Here is a 24,095-nt window from a genome sequence, read left to right as displayed (position 1 = left end):
AATAAAAACTTCAGCTGTTGCAACCTCTTCACTGGATGTGGGTTCCTCTTCTTCTATCACCCCCTCAAGTTCATCCTTTTCCAGAGTCTCTTGTACTAAAACTTCCACTGAATCCAACCTCATATATTCTCCCAATGATTCTTGTGGGTAGCTTATGGCCTTCAATACGTTGAATACCATCTTCTCATCATGCAGCCTAAGGGTAAGTTCACCTTTTTGGACATCAATGATGGCTCCGGCAGTAGCTAAGAATGGTCTTCCCAAAATGATAGAGGCCTTGGCTTCTTCCTCCATATCCAACACTACAAAGTCTACTGGGAAGATAAAATCTCCCACCTTCACCAACAAGGCTTCCACTATTCCATGAGGGAACTTGAATGATCGGTCTGCCAATTACAGGGCCATTCTTGTTGGCTTGGCCTCCTTAATCCTCATTCTTCTCATCATTGCTAAGGATATTAGATTTATGTTGGCTCCAAAATCACACAAAGTCTTTTCCACTATGATTTTCCCTATGACACAAGGGATTTGGAAGCTCCCAGGATCCTTCAATTTCTGGGGTAACTTGTGCTGAATGATGGCACTACATTCTTTGGTTAGTACCACAGTCTCGTTGTTCTTCCAACTTCTCTTCTTGGTCATCAATTCCTTCAAGAACTTAGCATAGAGCGGCATTTGCTCTATTACTTCTGCAAAGGGTATGTTAATCTGTAGTCTCTTGAAAACTTCCAAGAATAGTGAGAATTGGCTGTCGTCTCCACTCTTCTTCAATTGCTGAGGATACGGGGCTTTTGGAACATATGGCTTCAGCACTTCTCCTTCTAGATGTGAGTTGGGAGTGGTGGCTTGAACTTTCTCTTGTCCTTTTCCCCCTCCATCCGTGTTCTTCTCTTGTGGTTCTTTGGAGGGCTCCTTCAATTTTTTTCCACTTCTGAGGGTGATAGCCTGACACTTCTCCCTTGGGTTTGCATTAGTGTTGTTACAAATGCTGTGACCAGGAATTTGCTTGAATAGGTAGCCGATCTGTGTTTCCAGTTTCTTGATGGCAGCATCTTGATTTTGCATATTGGATCGTACTTCTTCCCGGAATGATTTACTGTCTTGAACTTCCTTGCATATGCCTTCAAGCAAGGTCTCAATTCTGGAGAGTCTATCTTCGGATGGTGATAGTGGGTTGAGGTTAGAGGGTTGAGACTAGCCATTTTGGGTTTGATATGGCTGCTGAAAAGTGTTGTTGGGTGGATGTTGATATGATCTCTATGTGGAATGTTGGTATGCTACATTATTGTTGGGGTTGTGACATCTCTGATCTTGGCTTTGGTCTTGTTAATTTCCCCACCCAAAGTTTGGATGGTTCTTCCAACTGGAATTGTAGGTCTTGGAGTATGAATCATGTGATTGCCTGGGTGAGTTCCCAACATAGTTGGCTTGTTCCCAGTCACCTCCTTCCTTTGTATTCACTCCTTCTTGAGCTGGTGGTGGGGTAGTGACTGCTGCAACTTGGTTCCTCTCTATCTGCTTGGTAAGGTCAGCCAATTGCTTGGTGATTATCTTGTTTTGAGCTAGCAGTGCATCCATATAGTTCAACTCCATTACTCCTCGAGTGTTGCTTCTCTCAGAAGCATAAAAGTAGTCATTCTCAACTATAGTCTCAATGACATCTATGGCTTATTCAATGGTCTTCTTCTTGTTTAGAGATCCCCCGGAAGAGTGGTCTACTGCCTTCTTTGATTCGTAAGACAAGCGTTCATAGAAAATGTGCAGTTGCACCCATTCATTGAACATGTCTGGTGGGCATCTTCTTGTTAAGTCCTTAAACCTCTCCCATGACTCATAGAGAGTTTCACCATCTTGTTGCCTGAAGGTTTGTACCTCAGCTCTCAACCTGTTGATCCTTTGAGGAGGATAGAATCTTGCCAAGAACTTGTTCACCACATCTTCCCAGGTTGTTAAACTCTCCTTCGAGAAGGATTCCAGCCATTTGGATGCTTTGTCCCTGAGTGAAAAGGGGAACAAAAGCAATCTATAGGTGTCAGGATGAACACCATTAGACTTCACAATATCACATATTCTTTGGAAGGTGGTTAAATGTTGATTGGGGTCTTCTTGGGCACTTCCTCCGAATGAACAGTTGTTTTGGACATGGGTGATGAGCTGGGGCTTCAATTCAAAGTTATTGGCATGTATGGTTGGTTTTTGGATGCTACTTCCACATTTTCCTGGATTTGGATTAATATAAGAGCCTAGAACTCTTCTCTCCTGCCCAGCATGATCTGCTGAACCTTCTCTGGCATGGTTGTGTGTCTCATCCTCACGGTGGTTTTCCATGTTCTCCTCTATGTCTGTCTCAAAATCCTCCTCTTCTTCCTCAGTACCGACAACCCTCTTCCCTCTTCCTTCTCTCCTTAATCTAAGCAAGGTCCTCTCAGGTTCAAATTCAAAGGAGGTTGAAGCTCATCTTCTTCTACCTGTCATACAATCAGCAGATTACATAAGCAAGAGAAAAGTGAAGAAATCACTCTTGTTAAGGTTACTGTTAGTGTGAGTGAAGCAATTTATCAAATAGATAGTGGATTAGTTGACAGAATTGTGAATTAACTGAGAAAATAAAACAAAAGGAAATAATAAATGAAAATGGTTGAGATTGAAAGTAAATGACAGAAACAAAATAACTGAAACAAAAAAAATTGCTCAATCTAGTTATCCTCTAATTTAATCATTGTCGATACAAAATCAATCCCCGACAACGGCGCCATAAACTTGATGCATGGAAACTTGTCTCTCAACAAATTTCCCTCGGCAAGTATACCGAATTATCGTCAAGTAAAAACTAACAATAGAGTGAGGTCGAATCCCACAGGGATTGATTGGTCGAGCAATTTTAATTAGAGGAGTGTTCTAGTCAAGCTAAGCTAAATTGAGTTGAGAATTGCAAAAACTTAAACGCAGGAAAGATAAATGACATGGAATGTAAAGTTGCAGAATCTTAAATGGAAAGTTGGGGAGATGAGCATGAAAGTAAATAACAGAAAGTAAAGAGAATGGGTAAGATCAGATATGGGGGATTCATTGGGCTTAGGAGATGTTGCATTCTCCGGATCAAGTTCATCTTCATCTCTTCCTCAATCAATGCATTCATTGATCTCCTTGGCAATCTTAGGTGATTGGATCCCAATTCCTTGGCAACCCAATCTCTCTAAGCTTGAACAACAATTCCTTGATTTAATTGCTCAAGGGAAGAGATGAAGTTTGGTCACTGATTATACCATATGTATTTCCAAATCAAAGTGTTGGTAGGATTATATGTCACTGTATCCATCCAAACCCCAATTTGGTCCAACATGAGAAAGCATTTCTAGCATGATCTCCTCATTCCTTTTCCAAGGCTCAGAGGAGATCCAATTTTGGAGAGTCTCTTTTCCAAGATAACCAACCAATTGATTGAAGACCGAAAGCTTTCTAGTAAAATCAAGAGAAAAGAAAGAGGAAGAAGAATGAAAACTATAATTGATCCATCAAATTACAACAAAGCTCCCTAACCCAATGAAAAGGGGTTTAGTTGTTCATATCTTTGGGAATGGAAAACAAGAAAAAAAAAAGTGCATTCTCAATTAAACTAGAAATTGCAGGTAAAGTAAAATATACAGAGTGTAGCTTCCAATAATGCCAACCTCCTTTCTAGTTCAAAACTACCCATATATATACTACTCTTCTGATCTTCTAGTTAGCTTTTCAAGTCTTGGATATGGGCCTTTGATCTTTAGTTGAAGTAGTTACAGTCTTCAGTGGGCTCAGCTTTGCTTGCAGAAAAAGAGAGATTCAGGCATGGTATGCAGTTAGTCAGGACGTTAGTGGCGTTAAAGTTAAGTGTAATTTCTGGTTTGAAGACGTTAGTGACATTAACTTTGTCACTAATGTCCCAACCCAATTGAGCCACGTTAACCCCAATGTTAGTGGCACTAATGTGACCACTAACATAGCCTTTCTATCCTTCGCTAGCGTTATTGGCACTAACTTTGCCAATAACGCTACATTCTTGCCCTTTTTCCCACATTAGTGGTCCACGTTAGTGTAACTAACGTGACCATTAACGTAGGCATGCCATGACACGAAGGCGTTAGTAACACTAACTTTGTCACTAACGCTACAAAATTCCTTCTCTTCTACGTTAGAGCTCACGTTAATGGCATTAATGTGGCTACCAACGTGGGTGTATTTTGCCATCTCCAATGTTAGTGACAAAGTTAGTGTCACTAACGTTGGCATCTCATTCCTTGCTCCACGTTACCCTTCACGTTAGTGGCATTAACGTAGCCACTAACACAGGTAATCTTGGCCTGGTCCAACATTAGTAACAAAGTTAGTGTCACTAACGTTGGTGGTTTTCGTTTTTGGTCCACGTTAGAGTTCACGTTAGTAGCACTAACATGGCCCTTAACGTGGTTATGTGTGGCCTTTGCAACGTTAGTGGTGTTAACTTTACCACTAACGTTGGAGCTTCCTTTTCCTTCCACATTAGTTCCTACGTTGGTGTAGCTAACGTGGCAACTAATATGGGTTGTGATGGCTTTCGAAGGCGTTAGTGGTGATAACTTCACCACTAACGTTGCAAGCTTGCTCCCTTTCCACGTTAGTGGTCACTTTAGTGATACTAACGTGGCTACTAACGTGGTTCTTCTATGCTTCAAACAGGGTGCATCAAAGCTTTGTTTCAGGTCATGAGATCTTGCATTATATAAATTGGCATTCAACTCATGCATTATTCTCATGAAATCATGTAAAGTTCACAATGTTTGCTTGAATCAAGGTGTAAGTTTTCATTCACCCAAAACCTGCTTATTTCCTAAGAAAATGCATGAAACTACCTAAAAATAGTAAAGAAAAGGCTAGTGAAACTGGCCAAGATGCCCTGGCATCAGCAACTTTGTGAGTTGTTGAGCCTTAATGAGTGGTTACACATTTTAACCACTATTCTTGTTCATTGTGTGCTATGCTCCTTCTATGATTATAATTTTGGTTTTGCTTGATTCTTTATTTCCAACGTTTGATGTTTTGAATGCACTTAGCATGATTGAGGCTATTTTTGTATTAAACTCACTCACCCATATGAATCTACCCTTGCATCTACCATTGTTAACCCCTTTGAGCTTTGTTTACCCCATTATTCTTGATTTTAGCACATCACAACCCTAAGCGGAAATCATGAATTACCTTGGATTGCATCCTTGATTAGCTTAGGTTGAAGGAGTGTGTTACATTTAAGTGTGGGGGAATCTTTTGGAAAACTTTGGTAGTAAAAGAAAATGTTCAACTTGGGTATTTACTAAAAATTTTGGAAAATTGGAACATTCATGTATGAACTACTTAACCATATGTAATTCAAAAAAAAAAAAAACTCTTCATCATAAAAAGGGTACAAAAGTCACCTTAAAGTGAAAAGAAATGAACAAAGAATTGCATATGTGATGTTTTGTGAGAAAATCATACATGAATGTGTATAAAAAGTATGACGGGAAGTTAGGTTGCATCTTGTGTTTGATTAGGCTGATATGGGTTGAGTGAGAACTTAAACTAATCAAGGATTCAATCATTTTAGTCCACTTGGCCATATCTATCCCACCTTTACCCTAACCCCATTACAACCCCGATAAGTCCTCATGATAATTGCATTCATGCATCACTTGTTTATTGATTGTTAGATGAAAAGCAAATCCTTGAAAGCTTGATTGGAAGGAGATTCGAGTGATTTGACCCTAGACACCGAGTGATTAGAGTGTATACACACCTAGTGAGGGTTCAATTACTCAATTCTATGTTCCATACTTCTTATCATGCATTCTTGCAAGTTGCTTCATTTTTTTATGTCTTGAATCAATTCTTTAGATTTTGCTTGCATTGAACTAATTCTTTGCTTGGCCCTATATGTCTATATACTTGCTTGGGAGTTTAATTGTTTGTTTTCACCAATTTAATAGGATACTATAGTATATATAGGTATCTATAGTATATACATACTTGCATGCATATAGATAGTTGCATTCAATAAGATGTTTACCCCTTCATTCATCTCCTTTGGTTGTGTTTAGCATGAGGACATGCTATTATTTAAGTGTGGGAAATTTTGATGAGTCCATATTTTAAGATATATTTTGGTTTGATTTGAGTGGATTTTATCACATAAACCCACATTTATTCACCTAAATAGCATGCTTCTGAGATTTCTTCCTAAATTGTGCTAGAAAATGAAAACATGCTCTTTTGTGCTTAATTTAATCAATTTTATTCACTTTAATCCCATTTGGTGCCTTGATGTATTTGTTAAGTGATTTTCAGGTTTCCAAGGCAAGTATGGGTTGAAGAAGTGAGGAAAAGAGCATGTAAAAGGGAAGAATTCAAGAAATGAAGGATTTGGAAAGCTGCCAACTCTGACCTCTCTGTACCAAATTGGTCATAACTTGAGCTATAGAGGTCCAAATGAGGCGGTTCCAATGGCATTGAAAAGCTAACGTCCGGTGCTTCAAAATGATATGCAATTTGCTATAGTGGACATAAGTCTAAGTGTGCATACACATAGGTACTTATGCGTACGCACAAGTCAACTTTCAGCCAAGTGTGCAGACGCACACATCTGTGCATCCGCATAGGTCCCTGCACATGACCTCATTAATTGGAAACCGCTGGGGGCAATTTCTGGACCCCCAAAACCCAATCCAACTCATTTTTGAAGCTATTTAAGACCAAATTGAGGATGGATGAAGGGGGGCAATTAGGTTTAGTTTTTATGATGTTTTCTCTTAGTTTCTATAGATAGAAGCTCCCCCTCTCTCTAGAATTAGGGTTTGTTAGTTTAATTTCTTGTAATTGCTACTTTTAATTCTTGTTTTTATTTACTTTTCCTTGTCATTTATTGTTATTGCACCTTTATCTTCTTCATCTCTTTTGTTATTTCTTCTATTTTGCCATTTTTATGTTTTATAACACTCTTGTTACATTTTACTTTTAATTAATGCAAAATAATGTTTTCATGTCATTTATTGCTTTCTCTAGTTGTTATGGTCACTTTCTTGCTTTGGTAGTTTTAGAATTTATTTTATTGTAATTTAATATTATTTTATTTCCATGCACACCAAGTGTTTGATAAAATGTTTGGCTTAGTTTTTACATAGTTTTTCTCCACTCTTGGCTTGGAATTGTTGACTTTGGTGTCCCTTGAGTCATTGATGTCCATTCTTATTTGATATATTAGAGTAATTAGTTAATTTAGTTTCCCTTGACTCTATGTGACCCCTAGTGTTGACATAAGACTTAGGGATTGAAATTAACTATGCCTATTTGACTTATCTTTGATGTAAGATTGACTAAGTAGGATTAACTCTTCATAATCATCATATGTTTGTGGTTAATGACTAGGATAGGTGACCTTAGCTCTCAATTACTTGCCAAGAGGTTTCTTGCACTTTAATTTTACTTGCTTTAACTTTTATTGCTTTTGACTTTTAATTTCTTGCATGTTAAGTTCTCACACTCTTGGTTGAGAAATTGGATGTTTGGGTGGAATTGAGTTGTGAATGTCCCTTCTGCATTGTGTGTGAATAGTTAATTGGTTTGGTTTCCATTGAGACTGGTCTTTTACTAAGTTAATTAGTGAGTTGACTAGGACTTATGGATCGAGATCAATTACACTCTTTTGACTAATTCTCAAGGAAGATTGACTAGTTTGGATTGATTCCACACAATTGCCATGTTTGTGGTCCACAACTAGGATAGGAAACATAAACTCCCTAACTCTCACCGAGAGCTCTTTTTAGTATTTAAATTCTCTTTTAATTGCTTTCCTTTTAATTTCTTGCATGATCATTTACTTTCTTGCTATTTACATTACTTGCCTATCTTGCTCTCCCAATTCCCATGCTCTCTCTTCCATAGCCAATGATGAACACTTCATTGCAACTCCTAGGGAAGACGACTCGAGGTTTAAATACTCTCAGTTAATTAGAATTTGAATTTGTAAACATTTGATTAAGAGAATTCATTGTTGGTTTGAACTATGCTACGAACGAATTGATTCTTGCTTTTGATCGATTCCAAACCATACAAAAATTCTCTTTGTCAATGCCACAGCAATTCATACTAGAACTTGAGCTGTTTAATGTATGGGGAATTGACTTCATGGGTCCTTTCCCCACTTCATACACAAATAAGTACATTCTAGTGGCAGTGGACTATGTATCTAAGTGGGTGGAGGCCATTGCAGCACTAATAAACCCCGTTTTTAGGGTTTATCTTGTGTTGAATTTAGAGTATTTTGCTAACCTTTTCTCACATTTAGCCAATGAATTAGCATGATTTTGTGATCTCTCCCTTATTTGTGCTTAATTGTAAAAACATGCTTTCTAGTCCTCCAAATTGATAATTTTAATTCTCTCTTGATTCCATAAGGTGCCTTGATGTGTTTGCTAGTAATTTCAGGATGAAATAGGCTTGAAATAGATCAAAGGAGCAAGGAAGGAAACATGCAAGTGGAGAGAAGCACAAAAAGCCAAAGAATTTATCTCGGCCAAGGACGCGCACGCGCACAAGGCGCTCCCACGCACAAGGCGCTCGCGCGCACATCGCTAAATCGGCCAGGGACGCGTACGCGTACCGTGCGCGTCCGCGCCGAAGGCCGCACGTGAATTTTAAATAGAAAATGTGCCCAGCGATTTCTGGAAAGCTGTGGGGCCCAGTTACAACCAATTTTGGTGCCAAAGTGCTTTAAAGGACCAAGGATTGAAGGGGAGGGAATCATCTTTTACATTCTAGCTAGTTTTAATTCACACATTCACATTAGGATTAGTTTAGAGGTAGTTTCTAGAGAGAGAAGCTCACATTTCTCTCTAGAATTAGGATTAGGAATTAGGGTTAGATTAGGATCTCATAGTTCTAGGTTTAATTCAAGTCTCCTTCTACTTCTACTTTCAATTGGTGATTGCTACACTTTGGTTCTTCTTTCTATCCCTATTCTCTTGTTGTAATTTCTCTTATTTTGTTTCTAGGTTTTGTAATTGAGACACTCTTGTTCTTTTGTTTTCTTTTAATAATGCAATTTGAGGTAATTCATGATAATTGTGATTTCCTTGATTGTTGTTGTTAATTCTTTGCATTCAATTGTTGTTAGAATTCATTCTTTTTGTGATTTACTATACTTTTCTTTTGTACCTTCCAAGTGTTTGATGAAATGCTTGGAAGGATGTTAGAGTAGAATTTTATGTTCTTGGCTTGGGAAGGTAACATAGGATTTCTTGAGTTACTAATGTCCAAGTGATTGATAGTTGATAGCCATTGACTCTAGCCTTCATTAATTCAATTATTGGAAAGCTAGGATTTATGGATTTGGATTGATACAGCTCACTTGACTTTCTTTTGTTACTTATTAGAGGATGACTTAGTGAGATTGATCCTTGCAACTATCCTAATTGTGGCTAGTGATAATGATAGAGGTCCTTGATCACCAAACCTTGCCAAGACCGTTTTGTTAATAAAATTTCATTACCATTTACTTTTCATGTTTCCCGTCTAAAACCCCAAAATAAACGAGTCCATAACCAATAACAAGAACACTACCCTGCGAGTCCTTTGAGAGACGACCCGAGGTTTAAATACTTCGGTTTATAGATTTTAGGGATTTGTACTTGTGACAAACAAATTTTTGTATGAAAGGGTTATTGTTGGTTTAGAGACTATACTTTACAACGAGACTTCATTGGTGAATTCTAAACCGTCAAAAATCTAATCATCAAGCACCAACAAATGATAACAAGGTAGTCATGAACTTCCTTAGGAGGAACATCTTCAGCCGATTTGGAGTACCCAAAGCTCTTATTAGTGATGGAGGGAGCCACTTCTGCAATAGACCATTGGAAGCCCTCCTCTTGAGATATGGAGTGAAACATGAGGTTGCAACACCTTATCACCCTCAAACAAGTGGGCAGACAGAGGTATCCAACAGAGAGCTAAAGCGGATCCTAGAGAAAACTGTGGATGCTTCAAGAAAATACTAGTCAAGGAGTCTGGACGACGCTCTTTGGGCATATAGGACAGCCTTCAAAACACCAATAGGGATGACCCCCTATCAGCTGGTGTATGGGAAGGCATGTCACCTACTCCTTGAGCTTGAACACAAAGCCTTTTGGGCACTTAAGCTACTAAACTTTGATACTGATGCTGCTGGGGAGAAAAGGATCTTGCAATTGCAAGAATTAGAAGAAATCAGAACTCAAGCATATGAAAATGCCAAAATCTACAAGGAAAAAGCTAAGAGGTGGCATGATCAAAAGATATCAAGAAGAGAGTTTGTAGATGGTCAAATGGTGCTACTATACAATTCAAGACTCAAATTCTTTCCAGGGAAGCTTAAGTCTCGATGGTTAGGACCTTTTACCATCATTAAAGTATCCCCCTATGGTCATGTAGAGCTCATGGAGGACAAAACTCAGGGAACCTTCACTGTAAATGGCCATAGACTCAAAAAACACTACTTGGGAGACTCTTTGGAGGAGCAGAGAGTGAGATACAACCTCAACTAAAGATGGAGGAATGTCAAGCTAATGACATTAAAGAAGTACTGGTTGGGAGGCACCCCAACATTCATATCCTTTTGATTTCCTGCTTTCTAGAAGTAGTTTTAGAATTGCCAATTTAGATAGTTTAAGTTCCAGTTTAATATCTTTGTTTCTCTTGCTTTTTAAGAGTAGATTGTAAGTGGTAGATTAGGTAGTTTAAATATCAGTTCCAATGTTTGACAGTTAATAATTTTTCAATGTGTTTTCTTTTCTTTGTTTTCTTTTTCTGAAAATGAAATTTGATGAACACACTTATTGATGATGAGTGATTGGGCCGGGAACTAGCTAAAAAGCTAAGTTTGGTGTGGCCACTAACCCACTTAATCTAGGCTTACAACCCTTTTTGAATGAATTAATTTTGAGAGTAAGCCCAAAGATTAAGTTTGGTGTGACCACCACCATATGATGTCCACATAGCGAGCCAATCATGTTCTTAATCTGAATGCATTAAGTAAATTGGCTATGTATACAAGGTCATTTTAATGTGTTCAGAAGGAGTTTAAGAATGTGAAAGAAACGAATTTAATTCACCCTTATGAACACATTAAATACCCGATGATAAACCTAATTTATTAGATGCAAGGGAATTATGTTTGGTGTCCCAAGGTACACTCATCAAATGCATTTCAATTATATGTTATGAAAAAAGAATATAAAGGGGTTCTTTTCACTTATGGTGTTTCGGTTTTTACTTTCAGGAGAGAGGATGGGGCCCACATGATTGATAGCTCATCAAGGAATAAGCCAAAGTGCACTTACACTTTAGAACTCAACACATGCAGAGAATCAAAAGAAAAGAAGGGTTGGCGCCTCTTCCCACACTAGGCGCCACTTCCCAAGTGGGAAAAGATAAATTGCTTTTAAATCCCACCATAACCCTCCCTTCGAGCCACCACCTCTAACTACTATAAAAGCCAAACACTTCCCACCACTCTTCACACATTAACCCACCCTAAAGTTCACACGCAAAAGAACCATTTTCTCTATTTTCTTTCACTTTTCTTCTACTTGATTAGGGACAATCAAGTCCTAAGTTTGGTGTTATGGAGAAAACCCTTGCTTTGCTCCTTGTTCTCTACCCCCTCTTCCAAGTTCTTCACCCCCTCACATCTGCTTTTTCACCCAATGGCACCACCAAGAGCCTCATCATCAAAGAAGAGAAAGACCAAGGAACCAACTTCGGGATCCTCTGCAAGCTACAATGAATACAAGTTCCTCTCATCATTCAACCAAAACCAGTTTTATGGTTGAGTGAGTGAGAGTTAAATCATCCCGAAGTTGTCTTCCAACATGGTAGAAATGAGCACCCCGAGATCAACCGAAAAATCGAAAACAGAGGATGGGCGCTCTTGTGCAACCCACTAAAAAAGGTGGTGGAAAGCTTGGTAAGAAAATTTTATGCCAATGCAGTGCCCCAACATGGGCAACCTTATGGATATCTGAGCTATGTTAGGGGGAAGGTCATTAATTATAGCCCCTCCAACATAGATAGAATGCTGATAGTAAGACAAACAAACTCCACCCGGAGTTATGAAGAAAGGATCAAGCAGCGGACCCAGGATTTGATGAAATCCTCAATGAAATTTGCGTGCTGAATTTGCAGTGGATTGATGACAAGGATGGAAGGCCCAACCAGTTGAGGAGAAGAGATTTGAGCCCCCAAGCTAGAGGGTGGCTAGACTTTGTGAGAAGGTCTCTTATTCCCACATCCAACACTTCAGAGGTGACTAAAGAAAGAGCTGTGCTCATATACAGCATAATGAAGGGAGAAAATATCAATGTTGGGGAGATGATTGCCAACAATATCAATAAAATACTGAAAAGCACTAAAGATAGCTCAAGGTTGGCATTCACCAGCATCATCTAAAGGCTATGTGATGAAGCAGGGGTTGAGAAGATTATTGATGAAGTCATGGTGAAGCAAGACAAGCCTATAACTACCAAGATGATGGCCAAGGTGGTAGCTGTTAACCCACTTCAAAGGGCCAAGGAGCATATAGCTCATGCTCAGGAGCCACAAGGGCAACCTCAACAAGAAGAAGAGGCTGAAGATCAACCACTTCACCTAACACTTCAATCACCACCATACCACCATTACCAACAATTTTCTGAAGAATTCAATTGGGAGCAGTTGCAAGGAGACATACACCAAATCAAAGGGGACATACACCACTTGAGAGAGGATGTCAACCAACTCAAACAACAACAACAACAATGGGACCACATGAATGAGAACATACAACAACTCCAAGGAAGTATGGAGCAATTGAAGGAGCAGCAAGAACAGTTCAACTGGGGTGACATGCAAGGCAACCTCAGAATAATCCTAGAACAACAACAGAACCAACTGGTAAACCTTGTTGAGTTTAGGAATCTTTATAAAGCCAGAACCATAGCAAGAAGACAATATGATGGCTATGCACAAACAAAGTTGAGCTGTCTGTGTAATGCTGTAGCCAACCTGAACCCCAACTACCCAACATACATGCAAAAGGTAAAAGAGCTTAGTTCAAGGTAAGAAGAAATTGCATACCAGCATAAAGAAAATGTGAAATCCTACATGAGGAGGCTTGCATTTTGGAATTCCAAGGACACAAAGGCACAAGAAGGATCCTCCAAGAATAATGGTGATGACTCCCCCCTTCCAAGAAGAAAGACAAAGGAAAAGGGCCAATAAACTGAAGCTGCTTAAGGTTGTTAAGTCCCATGGTTGACATTCCTAAAATTTTGAATTTAAGTTTTGTTCTTTTTATGTTTTTGTTTGATAATAAGTTGCAATGCTAGGATAGTTTATGATTCCCTGAAGTCTTTTATGAGTCTTTTATATTTTCAAGAAAGAAAGTGCAATGATGTTTGAAGTCCCATAATCATCAATAAAAGAAGTAGTTTGTTTCCATACGAGTCTGGTGTGAGTTGTTGCAAAAATAAGAGTAAAAAATATTAAGACCAAGTAAGGGTGTTCAAAACCAAGAGATAAAGGAACTAAGTGCAGGACCATGAATGAATTAAAAAGAAAATGAGTCATGATGAGTAACTAGACTTAGAGGAAGTGACAAGTAAAAGCTAAGGATGTCCATTGAATATCTATAGAACCAAGAAGTAGGAAGCAACAAAAAGACCCAAGGCTCTGAGCATCACCTACTAGGATGAAAGAGAGCACCCAATTAACTCAAAAGAATTAAAGATCCTAGTAGATTCTTGTGGTAAAGATGTGTCAAGAAGAGAGACCTGGGCAAGTAAATTCTTAGGGGTGTTTCAACATCTAGCACCCTAAAACCAACTGGTTTGGGAGTGCTAATTGAAAGCCTAAGCTAAAGGGTCGTCTTGAGACAAAACACTTAGAGTCGTGGTCAATTGAAAAGAAAAGAAAAAGAAGAAACTTTTGCTACTTCAAGGTGATAATCAATAAAAAGGGCACCTAAGATAAACACTTGAAAAATCCTCAAGAGTCTAGGAGTTCATTGTGGCATTGAAACAACAATACTGATGCATGTGTTAATACTTAGCCTTATTCTTGGTAATGAATGCACTTATTCATGGTTGAAGTCTCAATCCATTTAAGAGTAACTCACGTTGATTTGCTTGGGGCAAGCAAAGCTTAATTTTGGTGTTGTGATGACTTGCATCATTTACCCTTTTTACCTATGCAAAAGGACCATAAAAAGAGCACATATTCATTGTTTTAATGCAATTTCATGAGCTAAATGATAAGTATTATGGTACATTGCTTTGAAATGGGTTTCTGTTGAATTCCAGGTGAAAAGTGCAACAAAAAGGGAAGAAAACAACAAAACAGAGTTGGGCGTGTGAAACTGGCGTGCCACTTGGACCAAACACCGTGAAAATATATGGGTGTGGCACGTTGGTACAATTTTCCAGAGAGCAATACTAGAAGCCACAAGAGGGGTGTGGCACGCCAAGATGGGCGTGGCACGCCTGGACCATCAACCATTATGGGCGTGACACTTGATGTCGAAGGCGTGGCACGCCAGCTCCCAAATGTCACTTGCGCGTGCCACTTGAAGACCCAGGCGTGGCACACCACTACTAGAGAAGGCAAAGTAAAGCTGGGCGTGCCACTTGAGATCGAAGGCGTGGCACGCCAAGCTCTCATCTTCACTTTGGCGTGCCACTTGAATGCCAAGGCGTGGCACGCCAACCCTCATTGATCATTTGGGCGTGCCACTTAAATGTTGGGTGTGGCACGCCAGCTACTAGAACAAAGAGGAACTATGGGCGTGGCACGCCAGACCTTGGGCGTGCCACGCTAGTTATATTTTCCAGAACGGTGAAGATGCGTTCACAAAGGGCGTGGCACGCCAGACCTTGGGCGTGGCACTCCAGTTATACTTTCTAGAAAGAGAGATAGGAGGCCGACCATATGGGCGTGCCACTTGATGTCGAAGGCGTCGCACGCCAGCTATCATTTCTCACTTGGCGTGCCACTTGAGTCTTAGGCGTGGCATGCCAGCATCAACCATCAACAAGAAGAAGACATGGTCGTGCCACTTGAGTCCTGGGCGTGGCACGCCAACGAAGGAACCAAGCACACAAATGGGCGTGGCACGCCAGATCCTGGGCGTGCCATGCTAGTACAACTTTCCAGAATGAAAAAAAGGAAGACAATGGTCTGGGTGTGCCAAGCTAACAAAGGCCTAACAAAAGCCTGGGCGTGCCACTTGGACTCGAAGGCGTGGCACATCAGGCTAACCAAAACTTGAGAAGACCCTGGGCGTGCCACTTGGGATCGAAGGCATGGCACACCAGGGATATCAATGCATGGGAGCTTGCCACTTGAGAGCTGGGCGTGGCGCGCCAAGCCTAATTGGAGCTGTGCATGGCACGCCACTGAAGCGCCGGTCACACGCTAGCCACTGGAGGTCACGTTTATTGAGTTTTCTTTTTCCCTCCAATTGTAATTTTATTTTCTTTTTGTATTTTTTAATTTCTAGTAGTAGGAGTAGTACAAATAACCCTAAGAAGTACTGAGAAGCGGGTTGATTGGAGTTGGATAGTAGCTTTTGTTGAAAGCATAGTTAGATTCACTTTTCATCTTCTTCCATCTCTTGTACTTTTTCTTTAGCTATGAGTAGCTAACTTCCCTCTCATTAAGAGAGGGAGCTCTGTTGTACTTGATGGATTAATAATAGTGAATTTCTTATTCTCTTCATCTTCTATTTGATTTGCTAGAAGGAATTTCGTTTTAATACTAGTGTTAAATCATCTTAGGAAAGAAGTTGAATGCAAAATGGGTTTCATGGGAACCTTGGAAAAGGTAACATGGAACCATGCTTGAAATCCCTTCTCACACTTGAGTGGAATCTGGGTTTTAGTGATTGGATATGGTGACATACAATCCACCCATTATTCTGGATCTACAAGGATGTGTGGTATAATCAGAGACCAAGCATATCTCTCTTCATGAGCAATTAGACCAAGGAATTGGCTGATTATCAAGATTTGAGAGATTGACTCACCAAGGGATTGGGGCTCAATCAATCATGATTGCCAAGAGGTCAATGAGTTGCACGATTGAAGATGAGATGGGCTAGAGTTAATCAAAAGAGAACAATATCTCCCAATCTCAATGAATTCTACTATTCTTATCTTCCACATTCTTTATAGCTTTCTTTACAATTCTGTCAATCCCCTTTCCCATTTACAATTAAGTCATTTATGATTTTGCACTTTACGTTATTGCTATTTCCTTTTATGCACTTTACTGCTTCTCTTTACTTTTGAGTCATTTACTTTCCTGTTCATTTAAAATTCTGCAATCCTACGCTATATTGCTCAGCTTAACTAATTCACCAATTGATTAAAAGTGCTCAAATCTACCAATCTCAGTGGATACGATCCTACTCCATTGTGGGTTATTACTTGACAATAATTTTGGTGTGCTTGCCAAAAGAACGGATTCATAATAAAAATTTTGAGGGGTGTGAATTCCTTGTCATCAGTGTGTTCAAGGCGACGTAAGTGATCCGCCACTAGATTTTGCGAAGCACTCCTATCATTGATTTCAAAGTCAAATTCTTGCAATAGTAAAACCCATCTAATCAATCTCGGTTTGGATTCCTTTTTAGCCAACAAATATTTTAATGCCGTATGATTCGAGTACACTACCACCTTAGAGCCAAGTACTTAAGCTCGGAATTTATCCAATGCGAAAACAATGGCCAATAGCTCTTTCTCGGTGGTAGTGTAATTGGATTGGGCCCCATCCAATGTTTTTTATGCATAGGCTATGACATATGGATTCTTACCCTTGCGTTGTTTGAAGCATCACACATTATTTCGAACGGCCGACTCCAATCCGGCCCTCTCACGATGGGAGCTTGGGTCAATGCAACCTTAAGCTTGTCAAAAGCCACCATGCATTCTTCACTTAGGTCAAACTCAACGTCCTTTTGCAATAATCGAGATAGTGACAATGCTAGCTTACTAAAGTCCTTTATAAATCTTCGGTAAAAACCTGCATGTCCAAGGAACGAACGGACTTCCCTCTCGGAGGAGGGGTAAGGCAAACTAGATATATCATTGATCTTTGATGGATCCAAAGAGATACCATCTTTGGAAATAATATGTCCTAAAACAGTACCTTGCCTAACCATAGAATGACACTTCTCAAAATTTAAGACAAGGTTCGATTTAGTACATCTTTCCAAAACTTTTGCAAGGTTATCCAAGCAATGATCAAAAGAGTCCCCATAGACACTGAAGTCATCCAAGAATACTTCCATACATTGCTCTAGAAAATCTGCAAATATGCTCATCATGAACCTTTGGAAAGTCGCCGGTGAATTGTATAAGCCGAATGGCATACGCTTATAGGCGTAAGTTCCAAAGGGAAGGAAATGTTATTTTTTCTTGATCTTCTAAAGCAATGCGTATTTGAAAATACCCCGAATAGCCATCTAGAAAACAGTAATGAGATTTATCAGATAACCGATCGAGCATTTGATCGATAAACGGTAGCAAAAAATGATCATTTCTAGTGGCCGTGTTCAACCGTCGGTAGTCAATGCACACCCGCCAAGAGTTTTGCACCCGTGTAGCTATGAGCTCCCTACTTTCAGCCTTGATGGTGGTCACCCCGGACTTCTTTGGCACAACTTGGATGGGATTTACCCCTTCACTATCCGAAATGGGGTAGATGATGTTCGCTTCTAATAGCCAGGTGACTTCTTTTTTCACAACCTCTAAAATTGTAGGATTTAGTCGCCTTTGAGGTTGTCGAATGGGTCTAGCTCCTTCCTCTAGGAATATTCGATGCTCGCACACTTGGGGGCTTATGTCCATTAGATCCGCCAAGCTCCAACCTATGGCCCTTTTGTTCTTCCTCAAAACATGTAGCAACTTCTCTTCTCGTTGAGGAGTGAGTTCCCTTGCAACAATCACTGGGAACTTGTGGGCCTTATCAAGGTAGGAGTACTTTAGGTGGGGCAGTAGTGGCTTCAATTCCACATTTTGTTCTTGACTTGACACTTGAACTTCCGGTGGTTCCGGTTGGGGTGAGGTGTTTTCTTCACTTGGTTCTTCAATCATACTCTTCTCATCTAGCTTTGCATAACGCACTTCGGCCACAATGTTGTCAATTAAGTCACACCGGAATATGGAATGGTTTTCCGGCAGGTGCCTTATCGCTTCATCTTGGCTAAAACTTATGACTCTCCTGTCGATCTCAAATGAATAAGTTCCCGAGTAGGCATCCAATTTGAATCTAGAGGTCCTTAAACATGGCCTCCCAAGTAGGATGGATGATGTCCTTTCGGATTCACTTGGTGGTATCTGATGAGCGGATAATTTATACGCTTTTTGGCATAGTTTTTATATAGTTTTTAGTAAGTTTAAGCTACTTTTAGGGATATTTTCATTAGTTTTCATGTTAAATTCACATTTCTGGACTTTACTATGAGTTTGTGTGTTTTTCTGTGATTTCAGGTAAATTCTGACTGAAATTGAGGGATTTGAGCGAAACTCTGAAAAAGGCTGACAAAAGGACTGCTGATGCTGTTGGATTCTGACCTCCCTGCACTCGAAATGGATTTTCTGGAGCTACAGAACTCCAAATGGCTCTCTCTCAACGGCGTTAGAAAGTAGACATCCAGGGCTTTCCAGCAATATATAATAGTCCATACTTTATTCGAAGATTGACGACGTAACTTGGCGTTAAACGCCAAGTTCATGCTGCTGTCTGGAGTAAAACGCCAGAAAAACGTCATGATCCGGAGTTGAACGCCCAAAACACGTCATAACTCAAAGTTCAACGCTAAGAAATGCCTTAGCTCGTGGATTGATCAAGCTCAGCCCAAGTACACACCAAGTGGGCCCCGGAAGTGGATTTATGCATCAATTACTTACTCATGTAAACCCTAGTAGCTAGTCTAGTATATATAGGACACTTATCTATTGTATTAGACATCTTTGGTCTCAGTTTTGTTTTATTCTTCATCTTAGTTGATCATTGATCACGTTTAGGGGGCTGGCCATTCGGCCATGCCTGGACCTTTTGCTTATGTATTTTCAACGGTGGAGTTTCTGCACACCATAGATTAAGGGTGTGGAGCTCTGCTGTACCTCAAAGATTAATGAAGTTCTATTTTCTTTTATTCAATTCCTCTTTTATTCTTATTCCAAGATATTCATTCGTACCCAAGAACATGATGAATGTGATGAGTTAATAACCCTCATTAACGTTCTCACTCATGAACGCGCGTGATTGACAACCACTTACGTTCTACATGCAACACAAGCTTGAATGTGTATCTCTTAGATTCCCCAACAGAATCTTCGTGGTATAAGCTAGATGGATGGCGGCATTTATGAGGATCCGGAAAGTCCAACCTTGTCTGTGGTGTTCCGAGTAGGATCCTGGGAATCCGGAAAGTCTCACCTTGTCTGTGGTATTCCGAGTAGGATTCCGGTAATGAATGACTGTGACGTGCTTCAAACTTGCAACCTGCTGGGCGTCAGTGACAGACGCAAAAGAGGGATTCTATTCCAGTAGGAAGCGGGAACCAACCGGTGATTGGCCGTACTGTGACAGAGTGCGTGAGCATTAGCTTTCACTGCGAGGATGGGATGTAGCCATCAGCCATGGGTGATGCCTCCAGACTGGTTAGCTGTGCGAGTGACAGCCGTATAGGATATTTCCCCGAGAGGAATGAAAGTAGCCACAGTTGATGGTGAACCCCTATACAAAGCTTGCCATGGAAAGGAGTAAGAAGGATTGAATAGAAGGAATAGGAGAGCAGGCGTCCGAGAGCTCTACAGCATCTCCATTCAGCATATCTGAAATTCCTACCAATGAATCTACATAAGTATTTCTATCTCTTTTATTATTTATTTTCTTATTTCTATTTTCGAAACCCATAAATCAATATTTAATCCGCCTAACTGAGATTTACAAGGTGACCATAGCTTGCTTCATACCAACAATCTCTGTGGATTCGACCCTTACTCACGTAAGGTTATTACTTGGACGACCCAGTACACTTGCTGGTTAGTTGAACGGAGTTGTGAAAGAAGGTCAATTTCTAAAAGGAATAATTTCACAATGATGCCAAAAAGGCACAAAATAGGAATCACAATTTCGTCCACCAAGTTTTTGGCGCCGTTGCCGGGGATTGTTCGAGTATGGGCAACTGACGGTTCATCTTGTTGCTCAGATTAGGTAATTTTCTTTTCAAAAATCTTTTTCAAAATTTTTCTTTTTATTTTTCGTGTTTTTAAACTTTATTTTCGAAAAATAATAATAAAAATCCAAAAAAATTAGAAAATCATAAAAATCAAAAATATTTTGTGTTTCTTGTTTGAGTCTTGAGTCAAATTTTAAGTTTAGTGTCAATTGCATGTTTTAAAAAATTTTTTTTCTTGCAATTTTCGAAAATCCCATGCATTCATAGTGTTCTTCATGATCTTCAAGTTGTTCTTGACAAGTCTTCTTGTTTGATCTTGATGATTTCATGTTTTGTGTTGTTTCTTGTTTTTCATGTGCATCTTTGCATTCATATTTTCCAAGCATTAAAAATTCCTAAGTTTGGTGTCTTGCATGTTTTCTTTGCATCAAAAATTTTTCAAAATTATGTTCTTGATGTTCATCATGATCTTCATAGTGTTCTTGGTGTTCATCTTGACATTCATAGCATTCTTGCATGCATCTTGTGTCTTGATCCAAAATTTTCATGTTTTGGGTCATTTTTGTGTTTTTCTTTAAAAATTTAAAAATCAAAAATATCTTTTCCTTATTTCCCTCCAAAATTTCGAAATTTTGGGTTGACTTGGTCAAAAATTTTCAAAATTAGTTGTTTCTTACAAGTCAAGTCAAAATTTCAATTTTAAAAATCTTATCTTTTCAAAATCTTTTTCAAAAATCATATCTTTTTCATTTTTTTTTTATATTTTTTTTCGAAAATTTCAAAAATCTTTTTCAAATTATTTTCAAAATCTTTTTCTTATCTTTACATGTAATTTTCGAAAATTCACTAATAATTAATGTGATTGGTTCAAAAATTTGAAGTTTGTTACTTTCTTGTTAAGAAAGGTTCAATCTTTAAGTTCTAGAATCTTATCTTGTAGTTTCTTGTTAGTGAAGTAAATAATTTCAAATTTTTAAAAATTAAAATCTTTTTATCTTTTATTTTATCTTTTTCAAAAATTTTATATTTTTTTTCAAAATTTTGATTTTAAAATATCTTATCTAACTTCTTATCTTCTTATCTTTTTCAAATTTGATTTCAAATCTTTTTTTCAATCAACTAACTAACTTTTTGTTTGTTTCTTATCTTTTTCAAAATCACCTAACTACTTTTCCCTCTCTAATTTTCGAAAATATCTCTCTCTTTTTCAAAAATTCTTTTTAATTAATTAATTGTTTCATGTTTTAATTTTAATTACATTTTATCTCTAATTTTCGAAAATCACTAACTTCTTTTTCAAAATTATTTTCGAAACCTCCCTCCTCTTTTCTTCTTCTATTTAATTATTTAATTACTAACACTTCTCTTCACCTCTCTTCATTCATATCCTAATATCTCATCTCACATCTCTGCCATCCTCACAGTTGTGTTTCTTCCATTACATTACATTCTTTATCACCCCCTTCTTCATTCTTCTACTCCCTTCTTTTTCTACTAACATAAAGGAATCTCTATACTGTGACATAGAGGATTCCTTTTTCTTTTCTTGTTTTCTTCTCTTTCATATGAGCAGGAACAGGGATAAAGGCACTCTTGTTGAAATTGATCCAGAACCTGAAAGGACTCTGAAGAGAAGAATAAGAGAAGCTAAATTACAACAATCCAAAAACATCTTTAAGAGAAACAACCTTTCAGAAATTTTCGAACAGGAGAAGGAGATGGCAGAAGAAAATAATAATAATAATGCAAGGAGAATGCTTGGTGACTTCACAAAGCCAACGTCCAAGTTTGATGGAAGAAGCATCTCCATTCCTGCCATTGGAGCCAATAACTTTGAGCTTAAGCCTCAACTAGTTGCTTTAATGCAACAAAACTGCAAGTTTTATGGACTTCCATCTGAAGATCCCTATCAGTTTTTAACTGAGTTCTTGCAGATCTGTGACACTGTAAAGACAAATGGAGTTAATCCTGAAGTCTACAGACTCTTGCTTTTCCCTTTTGCTGTAAGAGACAGAGCTAGAGTATGGTTGGATTCACAACCCAAGGATAGCCTGGACTCATGGGATAAGCTGGTCACTGCCTTCTTGGATAAGTTCTTTCCTCCTCAAAAGCTGAGCAAGCTGAGAGTGGATGTTCAAACCTTCAAACAAAAAGATGGTGAATCCCTCTATGAAGCTTGGGAAAGATACAAGCAGCTGACCAAGAGATGTCCATCTGACATGTTCTCAGAATGGACCATATTAGATATATTCTATTATGGTCTCTCTGAATTTTCGAAAATGTCATTGGACCACTCTGCAGGTGGATCTATTCACCTGAAGAAAACGCCTGAAGAGGCTCAAGAACTCATTGACATGGTTGCAAACAACCAGTTTATGTACACCTCTGAGAGGAATTCCGTGAACACTGGGGTACCTCAGAAGAAAGGAGTTCTTGAAATTGATGCTCTGAATGCCATATTGGCTCAGAACAAAGTGTTGACTCAACAGGTCAACATGATCTCTCAAAATCTGAATGGATTGCAACATGCATCCAACAGTACTAGAGAGGCAGCTTCTGAAGAAGCTTATGATCCTGAGAACCCTGCCATGGCAGAGGTTAATTACTTAGGTGAACCTTATGGAAACACCTATAACTCATCATGGAGAAATCATCTAAATTTCTCCTGGAAGGATCAACAAAAACCTCAACAAGGTTTTAACAATGGTGGATGCAATAGGCTGAATAATAGTAAGCCATATCCATCATCTTCTCAGCAACAGACAGAGAACTCTGAACAAAATAATTCTAATTTAGCCAATATAGTCTCTGATCTTTCAAAGGCCACTTTTAGTTTCATGAATGAAACCAGATCCTCCATTAGAAATCTGGAGGCACAAGTGGGCCAGCTGAGTAAGAAAGTCATTGACACTCCTCCCAGTACTCTCCCAAGCAATACAGAAGAAAATCCAAAAGGAGAGTGCAAGGCCATTGATTTAATCAAAGTGGCCGAATGCACCAAGGAGGAGGAGGACGAAAATCCCAATGAGGAAGACCTCCTGGGACGTTCCTCAAGCAAGAAGGAGTTTCCTATTAAGGATCCTGAGGAATCTGAGGCTCATCTAGAGGCCATAGAGATTCCTTTAAATCTCCTTCTGCCATTCATGAGCTCTGAAGAATATTCATCCTCTGAAGAGAATGAAGATGTGACTGGAGAGCAAGTTGCTCAGTACTTAGGAGCTATCATGAAGCTGAATGCCAAGCTGTTTGGTAATGAGACTTGGGAAAGTGAACCTCCCTTGCTCATTAGTGAACTAGATACTTGGATTCAGAGAACCCTACCTCAAAAGAAACAAGATCCTGGCAAATTCTTAATACCTTGCACCATTGGCACCTTGAGCTTTGAGAAAGCTCTATGTGATCTGGGATCAGGAATAAATCTCATGCCACTCTCTGTAATGGAGAAGCTAGGGATCATTGAGGTACAACCTGCCTTGTTCTCATTACAATTGGCAGACAAGTCTATAAGACAAGCTTATGGAATAGTGGAGGACGTTCTAGTAAAGGTTGAAGGCCTTTACATCCCTACTGATTTCATAATCCTAGACACTAGGAAGGAAGATGATGAATGCATCATCCTAGGAAGACCTTTCCTAGCCACAGCAGGAGCTGTGATAGATGTCAATAGAGGTGAGTTAGTCCTTCAATTGAATGGGGATTACCTGGTGTTTAAGGCACATGGCCATCCCTCTGTGACAAAAGAGAGTAAGCATGAAGAGCTTCTCTCAGTTCAGAGTCAAGAAGAGCCCACACAGTCAAACTCTAAGTTTGGTGTTGTGAGGCCACAACCAAACTCTAAGTTTGGTGTCCAAAC

General features: G+C 39.2%; 1 protein-coding gene across 1 annotated transcript; it reads right to left on the bottom strand.

Moving 5' to 3' along the window:
• Positions 1-393: 393 nt before the first annotated feature.
• Positions 394-1,065, bottom strand: LOC130934193 (uncharacterized). The gene has a single exon (XM_057863781.1). The coding sequence runs from the start codon at positions 1,063-1,065 to the stop codon at positions 394-396; it is 672 nt and encodes a 223-aa protein (XP_057719764.1).
• Positions 1,066-24,095: the final 23,030 nt, after the last annotated feature.

This window comes from Arachis stenosperma, chromosome 6 (assembly GCF_014773155.1).
Source record: "Arachis stenosperma cultivar V10309 chromosome 6, arast.V10309.gnm1.PFL2, whole genome shotgun sequence".
Classification (NCBI taxonomy): Eukaryota; Viridiplantae; Streptophyta; class Magnoliopsida; order Fabales; family Fabaceae; genus Arachis; species Arachis stenosperma.
This window is presented reverse-complemented; position numbering and strand designations above follow the sequence as displayed.

Bases quoted from the DNA above. Each gene is read 5' to 3' on its own strand.
- LOC130934193 (XM_057863781.1), bottom strand. From the start codon at position 1,065: ATGCAAAATCAAGATGCTGCCATCAAGAAACTGGAAACACAGATCGGC.